Genomic DNA, 18,991 nt, shown 5'->3' on the forward strand with positions numbered 1-18,991 from the left:
GTCTGAAACCATCACAGTCTGTCCCAAACTAGAATGTGTAACAGATCTGAGTTGAACCTGCGAAACCATTTAGAGTCAACTAAGTGATAATCCATCCTGAACAAGGCAGAAAATCAGGAATCTCAGGCAGTGTTATTTTCAAAATGTTATTTTTTATGTGCATATAAAAACACATTACATAGGAAAATGTTTGAACCCCAGTAATCAGTTTTTCAATAAAATTTTAATATGTATTTCACACACAGAAGTGCACAAAGAAAACATATCCGATCTTTATTATATTATATTTTTGGCTCTTGTGATAGGCTACAAATATTTGAGTACTATTTCCTTGATCTATCTTTTTTTGGACACTATGTTTGCCATTCTGATACCATTCACTGAGAAGTGATTGTATTTAATTATGTTTCTGTCTTATAATCCCTTAAAGGATAGGTTGTACGACAAATTGCATCCATAAAGTTCATTCATTCACGTGTAGCAGAACAAATATATTTAAAGCAAAACAGGTTGTGCATAGTAGTTAGCTAAATAAATAATTTACATTCACATGTATGGCAGCTGCTGTCTGAGAGTCACCAAGACAGCAGAGTGATTTAGGGTCCAGAGGTCAGTCAGAGTTTAGGGTTGGGTTGTAAAGTTGACAGATAATAAAGTTGATTGACCTTCAGCCCCGATCAGCAGGTCATTTCAGGCCTGAAATGATCTGCTGACTGTTCCTCACTAGCTGCTGGTGTTTGTGTAGCAGATGAACTCAGGAAGCCACAGTTCAACTTCATGATGATCCTCCCTGCCCGGTGGACATGTTAAGCTCATAAATTCACAGGAAAGATTGTGCTTTTTATATGTGCTTTGCTAGATACAATTCAGCTCCACAATGGTCAATTATATTTTTCAAAACAGGAGACATTTACCTTAAACTCCGACGACCCGGGTTCAACTCAAATTAATTTTTCTTAAGTTTTTCTTACCCTAACCCTCTCAAAAATACCCACGGACATGCAGCTGCTCATGTGGATGGTGGGTTCCAGCTCAACTTGTCTGTTGTGCCTGCTCAGTGCACTGACCCCGATCCCAGGCTTTTAAGCTTTCTCTCTTACAAGATCCTGGCCACTGAACTGCTTGAAAAGGTGGTTAACATCTTCAGGGAGAAACTGAAGAACCTGGGCCCAACAGACCTGCAAAGGCCAACAATTAGAAAGCAAAATCTGTCTGACACATCAAAAATGAATGTGCTGAAGAAGGACCTGCCATTCATTTTATACCAATTGGATTCCTCTATAAAGCAGGCTAATGGTGAGGATGTCCATGACAAGGTACTTGTTACCTTGACAAAATTTGGCCAGAAGGACAATGACCCTGTGGATCTCTCCCTCTTGGTGGACATGTACCTTGTCCATAGCATTTCCATGCACCTGGCTTGTAGTGTGTACCATAAAGACCCAGACACACACGTTCTCTGGTCCTGCTATGGGCTGCAGGACTTGGTAGGCTTTAGAGGAAAATTGTACTCTGCACTTCCAATGCACAAAGCCTGCAATTTCCAGTCAAATTTGGACACAAGGGCCATGGATATCAGCAGGGACCTCTGAGCCGTTTTCAGGCCTCGACACCTGAGGTTTGTTCAGTTGTATGTGGACTCACCACATGTTCACATTCAAACACCTTACAAGCACCTTGTTAGTGGCGCAATGTGGCGTGCAATGTGGCTTGTCCCACCCTAAATTCAATAAAGCTGTGGTGTCTAGAGCCTACATGTGGTCTAAGCATACTTAGACCACATGGATGACCTGAAAAGAAAGATGGTAGGCCAACTTGGGTGCCACATGACTACGACTCTGCAGAAGGCACCCCAAGTGTCATTCACCCTGCTCACTTTTTTAACATCGAGGCACTTGAAGAGCTGCTCGTCCGTCAACCAATGGTTCTACCATGCGGTGCTTGCCAGACGCAACACTACGCACATGAAGAAGAGTTATTAAATGACTTACCTTATGTCATGTCTCTACGAGACATGGGGTCACTTCCTGTGGACTCAGCATACCCATGAACCCCCTAGAAGGACTTGGTCCCATGTCTCTACGACCTTCCGTTCCTGAGAATGGTTCTTCCCTTAACCCTAATTTTTCTTAACATTTTTCTTACATAACCAAAACCTTAACCCTAACCTTAACCAAAGTCCTTATACCTTTGTGAAATGAGAATTTAAAAACTGTGGATAAAACCCTAACCCATCTTATTTTACAAGGGGGGTGGGGGTGGGCTTTTCCTTTAAGTTTGAAAGAGGAAGCGATCCCACAACCCACCTGGAAGAACAAAAAGTCCTTACCTAACCTGAACCAGAGTTTGTGCACATTTCATATTTCATGAGATTGTGTTGCACTGAATAGAATCACCAACAGGGTCATGACTCCTCTCATCTTGCATCAGGCTCTTCTGAAAACCTGAAATGCATCTCTCTCTCATCCCAGCAGAATCCTCTGGATGACCTGAATTGAAACAGCAAACCCTCCGCCTTGCCCTGACCTTTGACCTAACCTTTATACTTGAGTTCTGAACCCAGCCTTTGATCAGCAGACAGGCCAGCCATCTCAATTCACTTCAGTCAGGTTCAACAACATGGTCAGAGTCTTTCAGAAACCTTGTACAAAATGTGAAAAGAAGTCAACTATTTAGGAAATAAGGAAAACTGGCTGATCTTACCATTGACACCCATGGATTTTTGACATTTGACAATCAAATCAATTAACCAACCAGGCAGTCAGTCAATGATTTACTTCCTGCACACCTTGATAGACATAACCGGCTGCCCATAAGACACGGCCACAGGAAACTGTTACAAATGGACACAGACTAATAACTTATCATATATCTTATTAATTTCTTGCTATTTTAATGTGGAAAAACTTTTAAGAGAAAAGAAGACAAATACAGATGATAACGACACAAAAAACAAATCCCAAATTTTATGTAGCCTGCATGCATGTGTGTGTGTGTGTGTATGTGAACTTAGGCACACCAACAAAATCACTGCTGTCAGGTGAAAACCTTGTATCATCAAAAAGTTTCACATTTCACAATTTCACATTGAGAGCAATGCTTTTTTAAAATTCTATCATGGGTTATTTTTGACCCAGGGGTCGTGATACTTGTTCTACCTATGAGTGGTATGAGTGGTTCTCAACCTTTTTGGCTTGTGACTCCTTAAAACAAAGCGATGTCTACCTGCGACCCCCATCACAGGCTGCATATGCAGAGTGATGAGCAGTTCAGCCAAAGAATAATTTTCCCAACTTTTTTTCATTTGATTAATTATCAGAGGAGGCCTAGAGGCTGAAAACTATTTCGCATTTCACAAGAAAAAAGCAGATTAATTAGAGATTAAACATTTGTGTAGTAGAAATATGTTTTTTTTCCTATCCTATAAATTATCTCACAACCGCCAAAAACTGTCTCACGACCCCCTGGAGGGCCGAACCCCCCAGGTTGAGACCCACTGCTATTGAGGACCATGTAAACCTTCAGTCTCAGTAAAAACATGAATCACCAAGACTGGAGTTAACAGGGGTTTTTTTTTTGTGTGACAACATGTGAATCCTGTGATACAGACTTGTTATCCATCCCCTCCCGGAGGCAGCCAAGTGTCTCTTCATGATGTCAAAGCCTGGAGCCGCTCCAGTGACAGCGGATGGGAGACTGAGTTTGTCAGCACAGCAGCAAAATATGACTAATATTAAAGAAAACAGAGTCGAACACGAAGAACAAAGCGGAAGATAATAGGGACTGTCACGAAGCGTCCAGCAGAGGACAGAGACGGGTTCAAAACACATTAATAGATTCAGGCCCCCGCGTTCCCTCAAAACATCTAAAAATTCAGATGTTTTCCATCGCAAATCCCCCGCCCAAATGGGACCTGTAAAGCACATAGAATTACATCAGAGAGAAAAGAGGAGAGGAGGAGGAGAGGAGAGAGAGAGAGAAAGAGAGAGGGAGGAAAAATTCTTCAAGTATGAGAAAATTTTACTGCTCCCCTCCCCTCTCTCTCTTTCTTTCTTTCCTTCTCTCTCTCTGTCCATTCCCCCTCCTTCTGGTTCTGCTGGTCAGTCAATGAGAGTTTCACAGAGCCGACCAGAGAGAGAGAGAGAGAGAGAGGGAGACCTCTGGACCAACTGACTGACAGACTGAAAGCAAAGGGAGAGAGAGAGAGAGAGAGAGAGAGAGAGAGAGAGTGAGTCACATCCAGGTAAGACGCTTTTTAAGATTCTCTAAAAAAAAGTGCAAAGATTCTGCAAACTGCTTTTTTTGGCCATCTCTGATCAATTTCATTCATAATCAATAATGAATAATTGGGATCATTTTATTGGCATTATGGACATTGGATCAGCTGCATGCGTAGATATGAATACAGCATGCAAAATATTCAACATACTGAATAATTCAACTCAGAATGAATTAAGAAAAAAATTGTATTTCCCTGCACAGGGCAGAAAACTGTTTTTGTCTTTAGCACCTTCATTAAAAAAATCACATTTTTGTATAACAGTTATGCATACAATAATTCTATACATTATTGATTGTTGATGCTGCCTGCAGTTGATTGACAGCAAGGCGTCAGGTGGGATCTGGTGCAGCTCATGGCTTGTTCATTTAAATTTCAATGCAGCAGTGTTAATTTGCAACGGCTCTGTGTGGTGAAAATCAATGCAAATTTATGTGAATAGCTCAAACTTTTGTGCGTGAGCGAACTTTTTTTTTTTTTGTTCCAAATGATTTCATAGTTTGTATGGACTCCATATGAGCTCGGCCTGTAAAAGTCTCCGTCAGTCTGTGATGTGTTTCACAGTCCGGCTGTCTAGACTTCAGCAGAGCAGAAGTGCGTCACCAAGACTCGTTAACGAAGGCACCTGATGGCTGTCAATCACTCAATCACTATTGATCAGAGCTTATACGCAATGGCAGGCGTGTGCTGTCGATCATAACATTATTACTGTTAACAGTTTATACTAAAACAATATGACCTGACGAAGAAAGCTGCATATTTTTTATTTGAAACATGAAAAATAAATCATTCAAGATATCTTTTTGAGAGTGTGGATTTCCCATTTTTTTGGTACTTGAATCAAGCCTAGTTGAAATCGACGCACCTTATTTTGTCCATTTTCTTACCCAGCATATGGACATTTTAAGTCATTTACTAAAAGAATACAGTCACTGTTGATCAAAGCTGATATCACCGTTAAACCACTAATAGTTTAGCTTGGGTTTAATTAAGTTTGTGATCAGATGTACTGCCGTGCAAATTGGCATTGGCTGTCAGGTGGAAAATGTTATCATCAGGGATCAAGTGTGCTGAGTAGAACTTAACTCAGTGTGTCTTAATGCCAAGTAGACGTGTCTAAAAGGAAACCTGCACTCTAAAATGAGGATGAGAGGTTTCTTGTGCAAGATACAGATCCATTTAACTTCAAAGCGCCAAAAGTGCAAGCTGCCGCTCAACTTCTGCAAATGCAAACTCTCTAAATGTCTTTGGCTTGATCTCAAGTAAAAGCACACAGCGCCATCCATCTCGCAGCTGAATGCTGCTGGATATCGTTCGCTTACAGTCCTATCGTTGCGTTTACCGGAGCCAAGTTTGGGTGTCGGGTGCCAAGTTTGTGTTTGAAAGAGCCTGTTGGACAGAGTTTATTTTGGCTACTGAAAGCCGGACTCAGTGTGAACAGGAGAGGCGCGACTGAAAGATAAAAAAAACAGTAGCAGTGAGTGAAAGGAAAGGTGCAGAGCAAGTGTAAAGTCTTTACGGCGCGTTCTGGGAGCTTCTATTGCCCTCCTGTGTTTTCTGAGAGGTCCAACCGCAGCAGCTGAACCAGCTGTGACTGGCAGGTATTTACAAGCTAATTGTTCCCCATTGAAGTCAATAGAGCAGGTCCCTAACTGACCGAGATCTAGACAAAGAGGTAAATTAAGTTGCAGATGCTGAACTCATGTCAGGTCAAGTCAAATTAGCAAAGTGTGTCCAACATCCCTCAAGCATAAAACCCAAGCATTGTCCATATACATAATATTACAGAGGGATAAAAAAAAAAATGCAACAGGAAAAAGTATGTTAAGGGAAGCATCGCCTTATATAACAAAGTCTATAATTTTGTATATCTGATATATTCTGAGATATATTTTGTATATTTGATATATATCTGATATCTAGCTGTAGCAGAGTTTAAATTAGATTAGGAATTAGATGTATTTTTGCATCACTCGCCATCATCTATTTAACTGAAAATCGCACTGGAACAGTAAAGTAAGCAATAGGACAGATAGTTGGAATGCAAATACATTTTGTCAAGCAATTACTAAAATCGCTTACTATCTTAGGAAAAGTGATGTGTTTTCATTTTGTGGCATAAAATAAATGATAATGTAACAGTAGATTTTACTTTCTTTCTTTTTTATCTCATTTTGGGACGAAACTCTCAATATAAACACACATGCAGACACAGGTGGCTGCAGTAACCTACAGCTCCTCCTAGTTAAACTGTGAAGCTGGAGCTAGTAGCAGTCAGCAACTCCTGCTGGGCTGAGTGGATTTTATTACGTTTTTTCCTCCTCCTAACCCCCCCTTTCCTCTCCTCATTTCCTCCCACTGCAGTGTGTGTTAACTCTGGTTTCTGATGCCCTGCGTGGCTGGAGTGGTGGGATTCAGGAGCGAAGGAGAGATTGAGAAGAAAAAGAGGGAGTGAGAGAAAGAGCGAGTAAAAGGAAATAAATGGAAAAGTGAGAGGAAGTAGGCAGAGATGTCATTCTCTTCCCTTTGAGTTTTGTATTGTCATTCTGTGTAAATCTGAATTTGAAATTCCTTTAGATTCAGATTCAGAGAAAGCTTTATTGGCATGAATCAAATAGTATTGAGTGTTTCCAAAGCATATTACAATAGTGCAGGATAAAATAAACTACAATACAGATGAATATGGTACAATAGGATATGCAAATTCTCTTATTTTGTTCATCATTTGTTCATCAATTTGATGTTTAGGCAAGTCATTTTTGGTAATTTTTTTGTTGTCATTGTGCACTTTGTTGTCTACAGTAAAATCGGGGGAGGGGCTATGGATCGGTCTGTCCATCCCAACCTGATCTCACAGAAAAACGTGAAATGAACACGACTTCTTAACAGCAAATTACGTGTTGGTGGAACATGAAGTGTTAAATTTACACTTTCCCAGCCCAAAACGGTTACGTGAAGGAGACACGAATGGGAAGTAGTATCACATTAAAGTAGCATGGTGGCCAGTATGGCGGTGACCGGGGTTCGATTCCCAGTGTTTACAAAGGACATTTCAACTGTAGGTCACATTTTAATTTTTAACGAACACTTTTCTTATTTAATCTTGACCAAAACATTTCCCTAACCTTAACCAAGTCGTTTTACTTGTCTAAACTTAACCATTAACCAACCTTTGGGACGTAATTGAATTTGTGGCAGAGGAACGTATTTAAATTAATGGCGGAGGAACGTATTTCAATTTGTTGCGGGGGAACGTAGTTCAGTTTGTGATGGAGAAACTTTGTGTCCACAGCACATAAATCACAGTTTTAAAGTTTGTGTTCATTTCACATATTTGTGTGAGATCATGTTGGTCCGTCCATCTGTCCATCACACACAATATCTCGGACGCTAGTGGATTTTGACGAAACTTCGGGGAATGATGCACGTCATTGCTCCATTCTGGTATTTTTAAAATTGCACCAATTGGCCTAAGGGGCTCTACAATTGTTTGCTTGTTTGTCCATATGTTGTTATTTTTGTTGTAATGGGTTTCTTATATTCTTATGTTTTAAGTATTTGTTTTGTAATTTATATTTTATGTCGCCTGTACATCAGCTAATGGGGATCCTATATGAGTTAATAAATTAAGAAAAAAGACAGGAAGTGAAAGAGTGAGGCAGAGAAAAATTAGACAGAATAGAGAGAGGAAGACTGAGCAGGAGAGAGAGAAATCAGGAACAGACAGAACGAGCCGAGAAAGAGATCAATCTAAAAACAGCCAGAGAGAAACAGTGTTAGAGTGAGAAACAGGCACAGAAACAGAGTCAGATATTCAACCAGGCGATCTCTAGCCTCTGGGGATGGAACTCAATCAGTCCGTCCCACACTGCTGAGGATCTGTTATATCTGTCTCCTTGTTCTTCTCTTCTCTGAGGGCTTTGATTTATTACCTTGTTCCAGTCCAACGCTGCTGCTACTGATCCTGAAAACCAAATAACCTGCTACTACGAGTTTTCCTCCCCTCTCTTATTTGTTGACCCGCTTTTATTTTAGAGTTTGGTTTTGAAATGAGGTCTCCATGCTAAATACTGGAATAATAAAACTGCTTTGTCATTTGCTTTTTTGGCTTCAAAACGAGGCTTTGTAGCCTTCGTAGATGAAATGTCTTGTGATGCCGGTCGCTCGCTCGGAGCACCGTCCATCAGTTGAAAACGGGAGTTGGGAGAGTTTTCAAACTCCATTGGTTGGGGAGTTCTTGTTCCCAAACAGAGTACTGGTCAGAAAGTGAGTTTTGAAATCCAGAAATCCTAGTCCGAGACATTAGTTTTGATCAACAACCCTATCAACCCTCCAGAGATATATTATGGTCATTATGTGCTACGAATCAGTAAAAATCTTACTTATTGCCCCTTCAAAGTGGCACATTGAAACAAATGATGGTGTACTATTAAGGGAACAGAAGGTAAACTATGCTGCAATCGTACGTAGCTTTTTTTTTGTGTGTGTGGAAAAAGCTCTGCCTGGAGCTTCTTGTGAGGAGAAATAAAAAGCAGATCACGATAACGTTATCTGACGTTAGCTGAGCAGCTAGCTCACTAACGAACCTAGCTGGTTAGCACTTCTAGCAGACAGTGTGAAACAAGAAAATGCTAACCAGATATTCACAATATATGATCCACACTGCCTCTTTATCATTGGTGTTGTGGTACTTTTTGAAGCTCAGAATATTCGCTTACGACAACGACTAATTTCTCAACCGGCACTTTTCTTTGTCTTTGCTGTTGTTGTTGTTGTTGTGGCATTCTCTCCATCGTGATTGGCTGGCGGTTCACGTCACTCTGCATTTTTCTGAAAAGTAAATCTTTGAAAAATGAATCTCAACTTTTGAAAGCGCTCTGCTCTGCCAAAAAAGCTGCCGGGCACAGCGATTTTTCAAGAACAACCACCTTTTGTGCCGCTCCGCATGAATGACAACACTTTTACAGACAGGATCCTATTTCAAAGCTATTGATTTATGAACTAAAGGTTATGATTTTTTTTTTTTCCAAAGTAGATATAGTATTTCAAAATAAGAGTCTTCATGTGCTGCTCAGCCTGGTGACGTCATGCTGTTGTTGTGGACCAGGCCCAGAACTGGGAACTCTCCACAGCTGCTTTCTGCATTCAAACCTGCTGCTGCTGGACACACCACACACTGTAGATCTTTTAAGTATTAACTAGCTTCGGTCTTAAAGCTCTCTGGAGGGACACGCTGCTTAGATCATTAGGTTTATCTTATATCTGTGGACACTGTCAGCTACTGTGTGTGTGTGTATTGGAGGGGAAAACTTGAAATTCCAAGTTTGGTGATTTTCATCTTTTTCCTAAAATTGACTGATGATTATGTGGTCCTCTATGGGTTTTTATGGAATTTTTTTTTATCACCCTTGGGTCAATAAACTTTTTTTTCAAATCCTATAATTTCAGAAATACATCGTTGACAATATAATAATAAGGCTAATTCATGAAAAGCTGGAGCTGGACATTTTGGAGGGTTTTCACCCAACAGCAGCATTACATTGTGAGTTATGAGCTGGCACAGGCAGCCATTTCTTCCCTCGACAGCTTGCTGGGTTGATTGAGTGGGATTGACGAGGACGTTGGGAGGAACATGGCTGCCACTGCTGTCAGGTGGAAACCTTGAAACACCAATTTTGATGTTTTTACTTGAAGGATTGTGTGTTCTATGGGTTGAGAAACTGTTAGGATGCTGTGGTTCACAAAACCCATTCAAAACCTGCTGTATTTAATAAAAAAAATTTTTTTTAAAAAGGCATGGGTGTCAGTCTAAAAGTGAAGCTGTTTTTCTTGATTCATGAAAAAGTGACATGTTAGACATAATGCAGTAACACCAGTTTTGAAAGTGTCACAAACAAGGATTCAAATTGATCCAAACTACCAGCCTGGTGCATTCTGGCCATGGCTGGTCAGTCTGTCAATTCACATTTTCAATTTAACGTTATTGGCTCCTGAGAGAGAATTGGATCACTACAGTAGCAATGAATAGATGTGTATAAATGAAAAAGATTTTCTTTTATTAAATTTCACGATGGCTGAAAATAAAAGTCACATTTAGATGGCTGTAACACAATGACAGATTTACAGATGTCTGCGGTGCACAGATTTACAGTTTACAGATTGATTGGCAGATAGTCAATCCATGTATTCTGCTCTCAGCACAGTACTTTGACAGATAACTTTGCAATGTACTTCATTCAACCTTAATTTAGTTCTCAGAAGACACACTGAGGGTCGGGACCTTCTTTTTCAGCGGTGCCGAGATTACAAATAAAAGTTAACAAAGTTAACAAAAAATAAATAAACATAACTTAAACTTAAACAGAACTTGAAATAACTTAATTTAGGCTCTACTGTGTAGCCTATGAAAACATTTCTAACAAAGCAAACACCAAATAGAAACCAGTGGGGCCTGGAGGTGGCGTTCCATCCCATAATGCACTGTTCAGAAACCGTACCCAAGCTGAACCAAATTTCAGTATCCAGTCTTATTTCCCAGCCTTCGGTCCGGTCCATGTGCCACCAACCTGTGAGGTGGCGATGTTAGGAAAGTGGCTGCAGGATAATAAATTAGTCTTTAAGCACAAGTTACTTTTTCCATTGTGGTTTACTGGCTAACGCGCTCCGCTGACGGACCCATAAACAAATAATGGCCCAATTTCTGCTAATTGTGACCAAAGCGAAGTTTGCTGAGCTAACATGGATTTTAAGGTGGGTGTAAATGTGTGTTTCTGTCTTCGTTCCAGGGGGAAAAGCCCTGGGATACAGAAGAGAGAGAGAAACAGAGGAGAGAGGGGAGGAAAAAACGACTGGCAATCTCCTTTTAGAGTCATCTCCTTTGTAGAGTTTGACTAAAAAACCAGGAAGCATCTGACTAACTACAGACTACAGGTGCCACTGCAGAGAAAAGTCTGTATCTCTACTAAAACTGTCAAATCAACAGAATAAACTTCCACAATCAGCTGAAATCTCCTGAGCGAACCGAGGCTCCGGCATCATTCCCTTCCCTCCTTCTTCCCAATCCGCCTGAGGGAGAATTTCCCGGGGTCGGACCGCAGCGATGCCTCCCGTCGCCCCCTCCTTCCTGCTCCTCCTCCTCCTCCTGGCTGGCCCCGCCCTCCTCACCCCCTCAGCCTCCCAAGAGTTAGAGGTCAGGGGTCACAGGACACCGAGGGACGCCAAGCAGGACTCCATCAAGGTGATTGGTTCGTTGGTTGAGGGAGGGAGGGAGGGAGTTTGTGATGGGTGGATGGACCGATGGATGGATTGATTGGTTATTTGACGGATTAATTTACATTTACAGACAAAGCATAACACAATAAACTACCAGTAAGTACCGAAAGGCTCTGTACAATATCACCACGCTTTGTGACGTTCCTCTGAGCTCAACTCAAGGAAGAACTCACAATTTTGGCTAGGGAATTGTTTGTGTTTGTGGCCAAGATTTTAGAGAAAGTAAGTACTGAAAGACTCGGTCGGCTGAGGACAGATTTACAGATGTTTCCTTCCTCTCAATATGACCCATTAAGGTACATAGAGGTTCGTTCCCATGTTCCAAGACGGCGATTGATAAATTGTATTGGCATAGAGGGTCGTTCCTATGCTGGACTATTTTTAATTTTGCTTGAAAATTGTACTTTTGCTTGTAATTGTTTTAATCCATTTATTGTTTTAATCAGTATATTTTATGTAAAGCACATTGAGTTGCATTCTATGTGTGAATGGTGCTATAAAGATAAAGTTCTTATTATTATTAAAGGCTTTTTTCCTTTTTGTTCTTTGAAGGTGGTGATCTCCGAGGGCTGCGCCACTCAGGGAGACTCATCTGACAGCCAGGGAGGTAAAGACCTGCTGGGAAGAGATTACAGTGCTGATTAGTCAAAAGGGGACAGTTAAAGTTATTTTTAACGTATTGAAATACAAGATAAACTCAAGACTTTCTGATATATAACCAACTTTACAGGGGACCCTCAAAATAATCTATGTAAGATAAAAAAAAAATGCATCCATGTTGTATCACATTTGTTTCCTTTTGAGTCGGCATGCCTCTCCTTGTATTTCCCAGGTAAAGAAATAGACCTGGCCCCCGGTACTCCTCTGGTCCTGACCCACCGGATCAAGCTGGTTCCGTCCGGTTCTGGTTCAGGGTCCGGCTCCTGCGGCTGCGAGGCGGACTTCGCCGCTCTGAGGGAGAGACTGGAGCGGCTGGAGAGGGAGGTGTCAGCGCTCAGGGAGAAATGTGGAGGACCCGAGGGAGGCTGCTGCACCTCCAAGGAGAGCAAAGGTGCTGTTTTCCCATCTTTCTCCATCATACATGGAGCTACTTGCGTCTTCTTGCCTGCAGCTCTCCAATCCAGTCCTATAGGGCCGATGGACCATCCAAAAATCCATCCCAAAACTACCCAAAACATTTATTTTTGTTGGTAAAAAGATGTAAATGAAAATTATCTACAGTCATGCTTTTCTCCCACAGTTTTGATCCGTTGCTTTAGTACTTCCTTATTTCTTATTTGCCAGCCGGCTGTAGTAATACAAAATAAAAAGTTAAAGTTGTCAAACTGAAAATTAAATATATACATGTCTCATTACAGAGCGATTACAATCCAGTCTCCTATGGGAAAGTATTGGAGAGCCGCACCCAGGCAAGCCAGATGTAATTAGCTCTGTAGTGAAATAGCAAATATCTCATAATGTGATGAAAGCACTGGAAAACCACCTGCAGTGATGTAAAACATGCAGAAAATGAAAATGAACAAAAACTCCTGGAATCGTCCTTTAACAAATGCTGTTGAAGTTCCCTTGAGCAAGGCACCGTTGCTGGAAAACATGATGGTGCTCATTCATCTTTCCCTCCATGAATAAATGTTACAAAAATGTATTTGAAACATTGTGGCTCAGACCCGGGTCTGCTGACATCCATCTTTCATCTGTCTTCATTACGGGTGGAAATGTCTTCAGTAACGATCTGGCCAATCGCATGCACATGTCTCTGTTTTAGCCAATCACATGAGTTAATATTACTTCACCATTCTCCTCACAGCTTCTCCCATTCCATTGAATCATCCTGCAGTGCAGCTGATTTTCAGGGTGTAACACACACACACACACACACACATGCATACACATTTTGTCATAAAAGTATGACTTCCTGCTGCACAGTTAGCAGACGGATGATAAATTTATAACTGTACTCTCAATTTAATTATGTTTGACACATTTATGGTAGAATCGGTCCATCATTCCTATCCTCCATCAGAGTGGAGCTGACCTCAGTAATGATCACATTATTAACTGGCACAACTCACTAATACTGGACCCATGAGCTAACCGAGCCACGTGTGTGTGTGTGTGTGTGTGTGTGTGTGTGTACGCATAACTAAGCCCTTTCCCGCTGTATCTAACCCATCCAAACAGTCAAGTAGGAGGCTCCCTGCAGAGTTGTGTGCATGTGTGTGTGTGTGTGTGTGTGTGTGTGTTTCCCCAGCTCTCTGCCCAGTGTGATCTCAGTCTCGATCTCCTCCCAATCCAGTGCAGCTTCCCCACCCTCCTCTCAACAACACACACAAACACACAGAGGGGGTAATTAGTCGAAACAAGGCTGTGTTAGACCCTAATTAGTGCAGCTTATAACCCCCCCCACACACACACACACACACACACACCACCACCACCATCCCACCTCCCATAACGAAGGAATGATGAATATTCTGTTAGACTCATTCAAGGGATGTTTCAGCGAACTTTCATTCTTATAATGCCACCTAAAAACCCTTAATTTCTTGCACCCCCTCCCACCTCCCAGTTGCCACATATAACAGTACAATGAGGGCCTGAAACCTAAAACTTAGTGAAAATCAACTTAGCGTCCATTTCTGTGATTTACAGCTTATTTGACACTGTCTTAATTATCCTGACATGAAATAAAATACATAAACCCCACCCATCTGGTACATCTGGTACCAAGCAGGCTAAAACAAACACTGCAAAACTATTAGCAAACACTGTTTGACAAGAAGAAACCAACAAGAATGCGCACATTGATGAAAAGGAAGAAATCCAAAAGAGGCCAACTGATGCAAAATAAGACTGACATTTTTTTATATAAGGCGCAAATAAAAGTGCAAAACTGAACAAATTGCACAACATCACAGGCCATTATCAGTTCTGAGAAGACAAAGCCACACATGACTGTATACATGGTTGCAATCAATTATTCAAATAAGCTAGCAGGACAATGATCCATTCATCCAATCACAACAGAGTAGGGCAAAAGAATGGCTATTATGGGAGAAATCCTACATGGAGGCCAAAGGAGGAAACCCAGAGAGGATGGCTGGGAGACAAAAACATAACTAGATACAGGCAATGTAGAAATCATGGATAACAAATCCAAAAACAAGATGACATTTCCTCATTAAGACCAGAGGGTTGAAGTGTTTTGAGGCAAAAAGGCGTCTCTATGTCATCCCACCTAAAATACTGTTTGACCCGTCTGTCTCTCTGACCTTTCCCACCCGTCCCTCTCCTTCAGGTGCAGGTTGCTCCATTAAGCCAGAGGTAGACCAGTGTCCCAACGAGTGCAGTGACCAGGGTCGCTGCGAGGACGGCAAGTGTGTCTGCTTCCCTGGTTTCAGCGGGCCCGACTGCAGCCGGTCCAACTGTCCCGGGAACTGCAATGACAATGGGAGGTGCGTGAACGGACAGTGTGTGTGCGATCCTGGTTTTACCGGTCCGGACTGCTCGCAGAGAGGTTGTCCCGACAACTGCAACAACAGGGGAAGGTGCGTGAACGGACAGTGCGTATGCAATCCAGGTTTCACCGGTCCGGACTGCTCGCAGAACAACTGTCCCGACAACTGTAACAACAAGGGAAGGTGCGTGAACGGACAGTGCGTATGCAATCCAGGTTTCACCGGTCCTGACTGCTCACAGAGAGGCTGCCCCGACAACTGCAACAACCGGGGAAGGTGTGTGAACGGCAGGTGTGTGTGTGACAGTGGATTCACCGGTCCTAGCTGCGCGGACAAATCCTGTCCCGGAAATTGCAAAAATAAGGGGCGCTGCGTCAACGGACAGTGTGTGTGCGATTCTGGATTCACCGGCCCTGATTGCTCCAAAAGAGCTTGCCCTGACAACTGCAACAACCGTGGAAGGTGTGTGAACGGTAAGTGTGTGTGCGACAGCGGCTTCACAGGTGCCGATTGCTCAGAGATTTCCTGCCCAGGAAACTGCAACAAGAGGGGGCGCTGCGTCAACGGACAGTGCGTTTGCGATCCTGGATTCACCGGGCCAGACTGCTCCGAAAAGGCCTGTCCTGACAACTGCAACAACCACGGGAGGTGCGTGGACGGCCAGTGTGTCTGCAATCCGGGTTTCACAGGGCCTGACTGTTCAGCCAAAGCTTGCCCCAACAACTGCAGCAACCGCGGGAAGTGCGTGAACGGGAAGTGCGTTTGCGACGTGGGCGCCGCCGGGCCGGACTGCGCCGCCAAAGGCTGTCCCAATAACTGCAGCAACAAAGGGCGGTGCGTCAAGGGGAGGTGTGTGTGCCGCCGTGGCTTCACGGGACCGGACTGCAGCCAGTGTGAGGAGGGGATGACCGGACCCAACTGTGACACCGGTGAGTCAAACCCACCAAAATACAGAGACCCATAGATCAAAACAGGTCTTTAAAGGAGAATACTGGTGTCATTTAGAGTTCTAACCCATTTACTTCTATCTATGCCTAGTTTACATATTTGTCCCAATCATTTGCAATGTATGTATTAAGATTTTTAACTGACTCGGATTCCAGTACTTCATTTAGATGTCAGTCTAGCAAGAGAACTTGAGAGATAAAGAGAAACTGAAAGTGAATTCTTGACCTTAAGAAGTCTGGAAAGCTAGAACATGAGACCTTGAAGGAGAATTCTAGAAATTGAGAACTTGAAAGCCAACTCTCGAATGCAACACCTTCGAGAACTTGAAAGCAAATTCTAGTATGTGTTCTATTCTTGATCTATTCTAGAATTCTAGAATTACTGACCTTAAGAACTTCAAAGCAAACTCTACAAAGTGAGACCTTGAAGGAGAATTGTAGAACTTGGGAACTTGAAAGCGAACTCAAGAACGTGAGACCTTCTAGAACTTGAGAACTTGAAAGAGAATTCTAGAATGTGAGACACTGAAGGAGGCTTCTAGAATGGCCACAAGTGGGCTATGGGGAATTTGAAAATCGATATTTAGGAGGTTTGATATCATTTTGTCAATTCCATTCTGCTCTGCTGATTCGATCGTCATCATCATAATTTGCAAAAAAAAAAATACTTGGAGAGTGAATTGTAGTAGAGCTTGCCTCTTGGAGCTATGTTTTTTTGTTGTTGTTGTTATTGTTGTTGTTGCCAGGCAACGTTAGCTTATTGGCCATTCCATTTGGAACTGGTTCAAGCAGCAGTGAATTCCAATGACGGAACTGTTTCATTAAGTGAGCGGCTGGATCCAGACTTGCTCTCCATAAAACACCCTCAGACTGCTGTGTAATGGACTTCAGTATTGCCTAGTGCAGGGGTGTGTGTGTGTGTGTGTGTGTGTGTTTGTGCACGCGCATAACTAAGTACTTTCCCAATTCTAACTAACCGCTGAGCAGAGTGGACTTCCCATAATCTTAGCTGTTGACTCTGCTTGGTGTGTGTGCGTGTGCGTGTGTGTGTGTGTGTGTGTGTGTGTGCGTGCAAGAGAGAGAGAGAGAGAGGTAGTGCAATAAGTGGGTGTCTATGTGGGTACTTAGTGTGCATGCATGCATGTAATTGTGCAAAAGTGTGTGAGAGTGTGCAGTATGTGTTTATGTGTGAATACAGGTGCGTTGTGTATGTGCATGTGTGTCTGAATACAGCTGTATACTTGCGTGTGTGTGTGCGTGTGTGTGTGTGTGTGTGTGTAACTTCTCATACCTTTATACCCTCCTGTTGCGTCACAGTCTGTGGTGAGCAGCAGAGTTTCCTTTCCCAGTCCTGTGGGTATAGAAACTACGTGTCGGGTGATGGCGATGCTTTATGAGAACATTACGTCATGTGCTGTGACCGACCCACTGAGCAGAGGATTTTTCAGCACTAATTTTTATGAGAACTCATGTAGTAAAACAAATTTGTAGAATATTATCGAATATGCCCCCACTATGTGCCGTCATAAATCGGTTTTGCACGACTGCCAGGCTACAGGGTTTGCTTTGGCAGCGCTGCAGCATGCCACGTTTCTGCGCTTTTCTATGGTATATGTTAGAATGAAATACAGAAAATGTAATCCAGCATATGTAATGTCTATAAAGATATAAATTGAAACTTTAATGATCCCCATGGGGAGTCAAATACAACTGCCTGTCTCTCCCTGGCTGATATTCCATTGGTTTAGACCTTTGAATGGTCTCTCCCTGCGTTACGTCCCGCCGCAACATCCTGCAAGATGCTTCACTGTGACTTTAACGCTGCAGTCCTGTGGTGACGGTGAGCAGACGGCTGGCGGTTCGATCCAGGACGTCTTAATAGGATTTCTTCAGAGATGGAAACAAATATTGGTTCAGCAGCAGTACAAATGAATACCTGCTGTTCCTTTAGTTCCACTGCATCAATCACATGAGAGAGAGACAGAGGGAAACAGAGAGAGAGAGAGAGTGAGTCACTGATTGATTGGAATGAGAGACAAGTCCTTTTCCCAAATGAAAAATTACAATCCATTCTAGGAGGAAAAAGCAGCAGTGAAATATACAATAACCTATCACAACTTAGACATGAGGGATATTAACAATGAATGTTAACAATGATAAATTTGCCTATTGATTTAGTGATCTATTGTCACATTGATGTGGATGCTACAGTATCTGAATCTGGTTATACTCTGTTATTTGTTGTTTTTGCCTTGGCAACACTTTTGTATTTCATGCCAATAAAGCAGCTTTGAACTGAACTGAACTGAAAAGCAGAGAGAGAGAGAGAGACTGAGAGATAGACCAGACGTCAAGAAGAGCGAGGGTGAAAGAAAGAAAGGAAGAAATCAAGGGTAAAAGAAACTGACATTAAGAGAAGGAGGGAGAGAGAAAAGAGAGTGAGTTAATGGCTGAGTAGTGAATAGTGCGATAAGGTGGATTTGTTTCCAAATGTAGGTTACATGTATGTTAAATGTATGTTAGGACTTTAAAATGCAATATGGTTTTAATAGGATAAAAAATTGGTAAGAGCATCATGAGTTTGATTTCAATAATCAATTTCAACTTCAATAAATTCAATCATTCCATACAAATTCAGAAAACATTGTCTGCTGGAACAACCATTTACAATGTGTTTATAATCTGTTTACTGTTCCACATGTGACATAGTAAACTGTCTTGTCTTTAGCCCTAGTCTCTACTCCAAAACACTCTGAGTTGTAGCTTGAGAAGAGTCAGCTCAGTTAACCTGAACAAACTGTTAGCTAGCTAACTAGCCAGCAAACACACTGATGTTAATGTGAACATGCTAACGCTAGCTGCTGCTAGCTACGTTAGCTAGTGTGCTAATCAGATGTGTTAACAACAAGACAGTGATGGTTAGCTGACCAGATACTATGGTTTTATGTTAAGAAACACAATCAGCTGTTGCCCAAGACCTGTGGACCTCCAATATGGCCGCCAGAAGGGTGCATTACGTCACCTGAAAGCTCGCT

General features: G+C 42.2%; 1 protein-coding gene across 1 annotated transcript in view; it reads left to right on the plus strand.

The window, feature by feature from the left end:
* The first annotated feature begins 11,378 nt into the window (after window positions 1–11,378).
* Window positions 11,379–18,991, plus strand: part of tnxbb (tenascin XBb) — a 47,541-nt gene continuing 39,928 nt past the window's right edge. The window contains exons 1-4 of the mRNA XM_078290194.1: window positions 11,379–11,516; window positions 12,104–12,158; window positions 12,384–12,602; window positions 14,850–15,938. Of these exons, the coding sequence (XP_078146320.1) occupies window positions 11,379–11,516; window positions 12,104–12,158; window positions 12,384–12,602; window positions 14,850–15,938 (1,501 nt within the window). The remainder of the gene's footprint in view (window positions 11,517–12,103; window positions 12,159–12,383; window positions 12,603–14,849; window positions 15,939–18,991) is intronic.

This window comes from Centroberyx gerrardi, chromosome 19 (genome assembly GCF_048128805.1).
Source record: "Centroberyx gerrardi isolate f3 chromosome 19, fCenGer3.hap1.cur.20231027, whole genome shotgun sequence".
NCBI lineage: Eukaryota > Metazoa > Chordata > Actinopteri > Beryciformes > Berycidae > Centroberyx > Centroberyx gerrardi.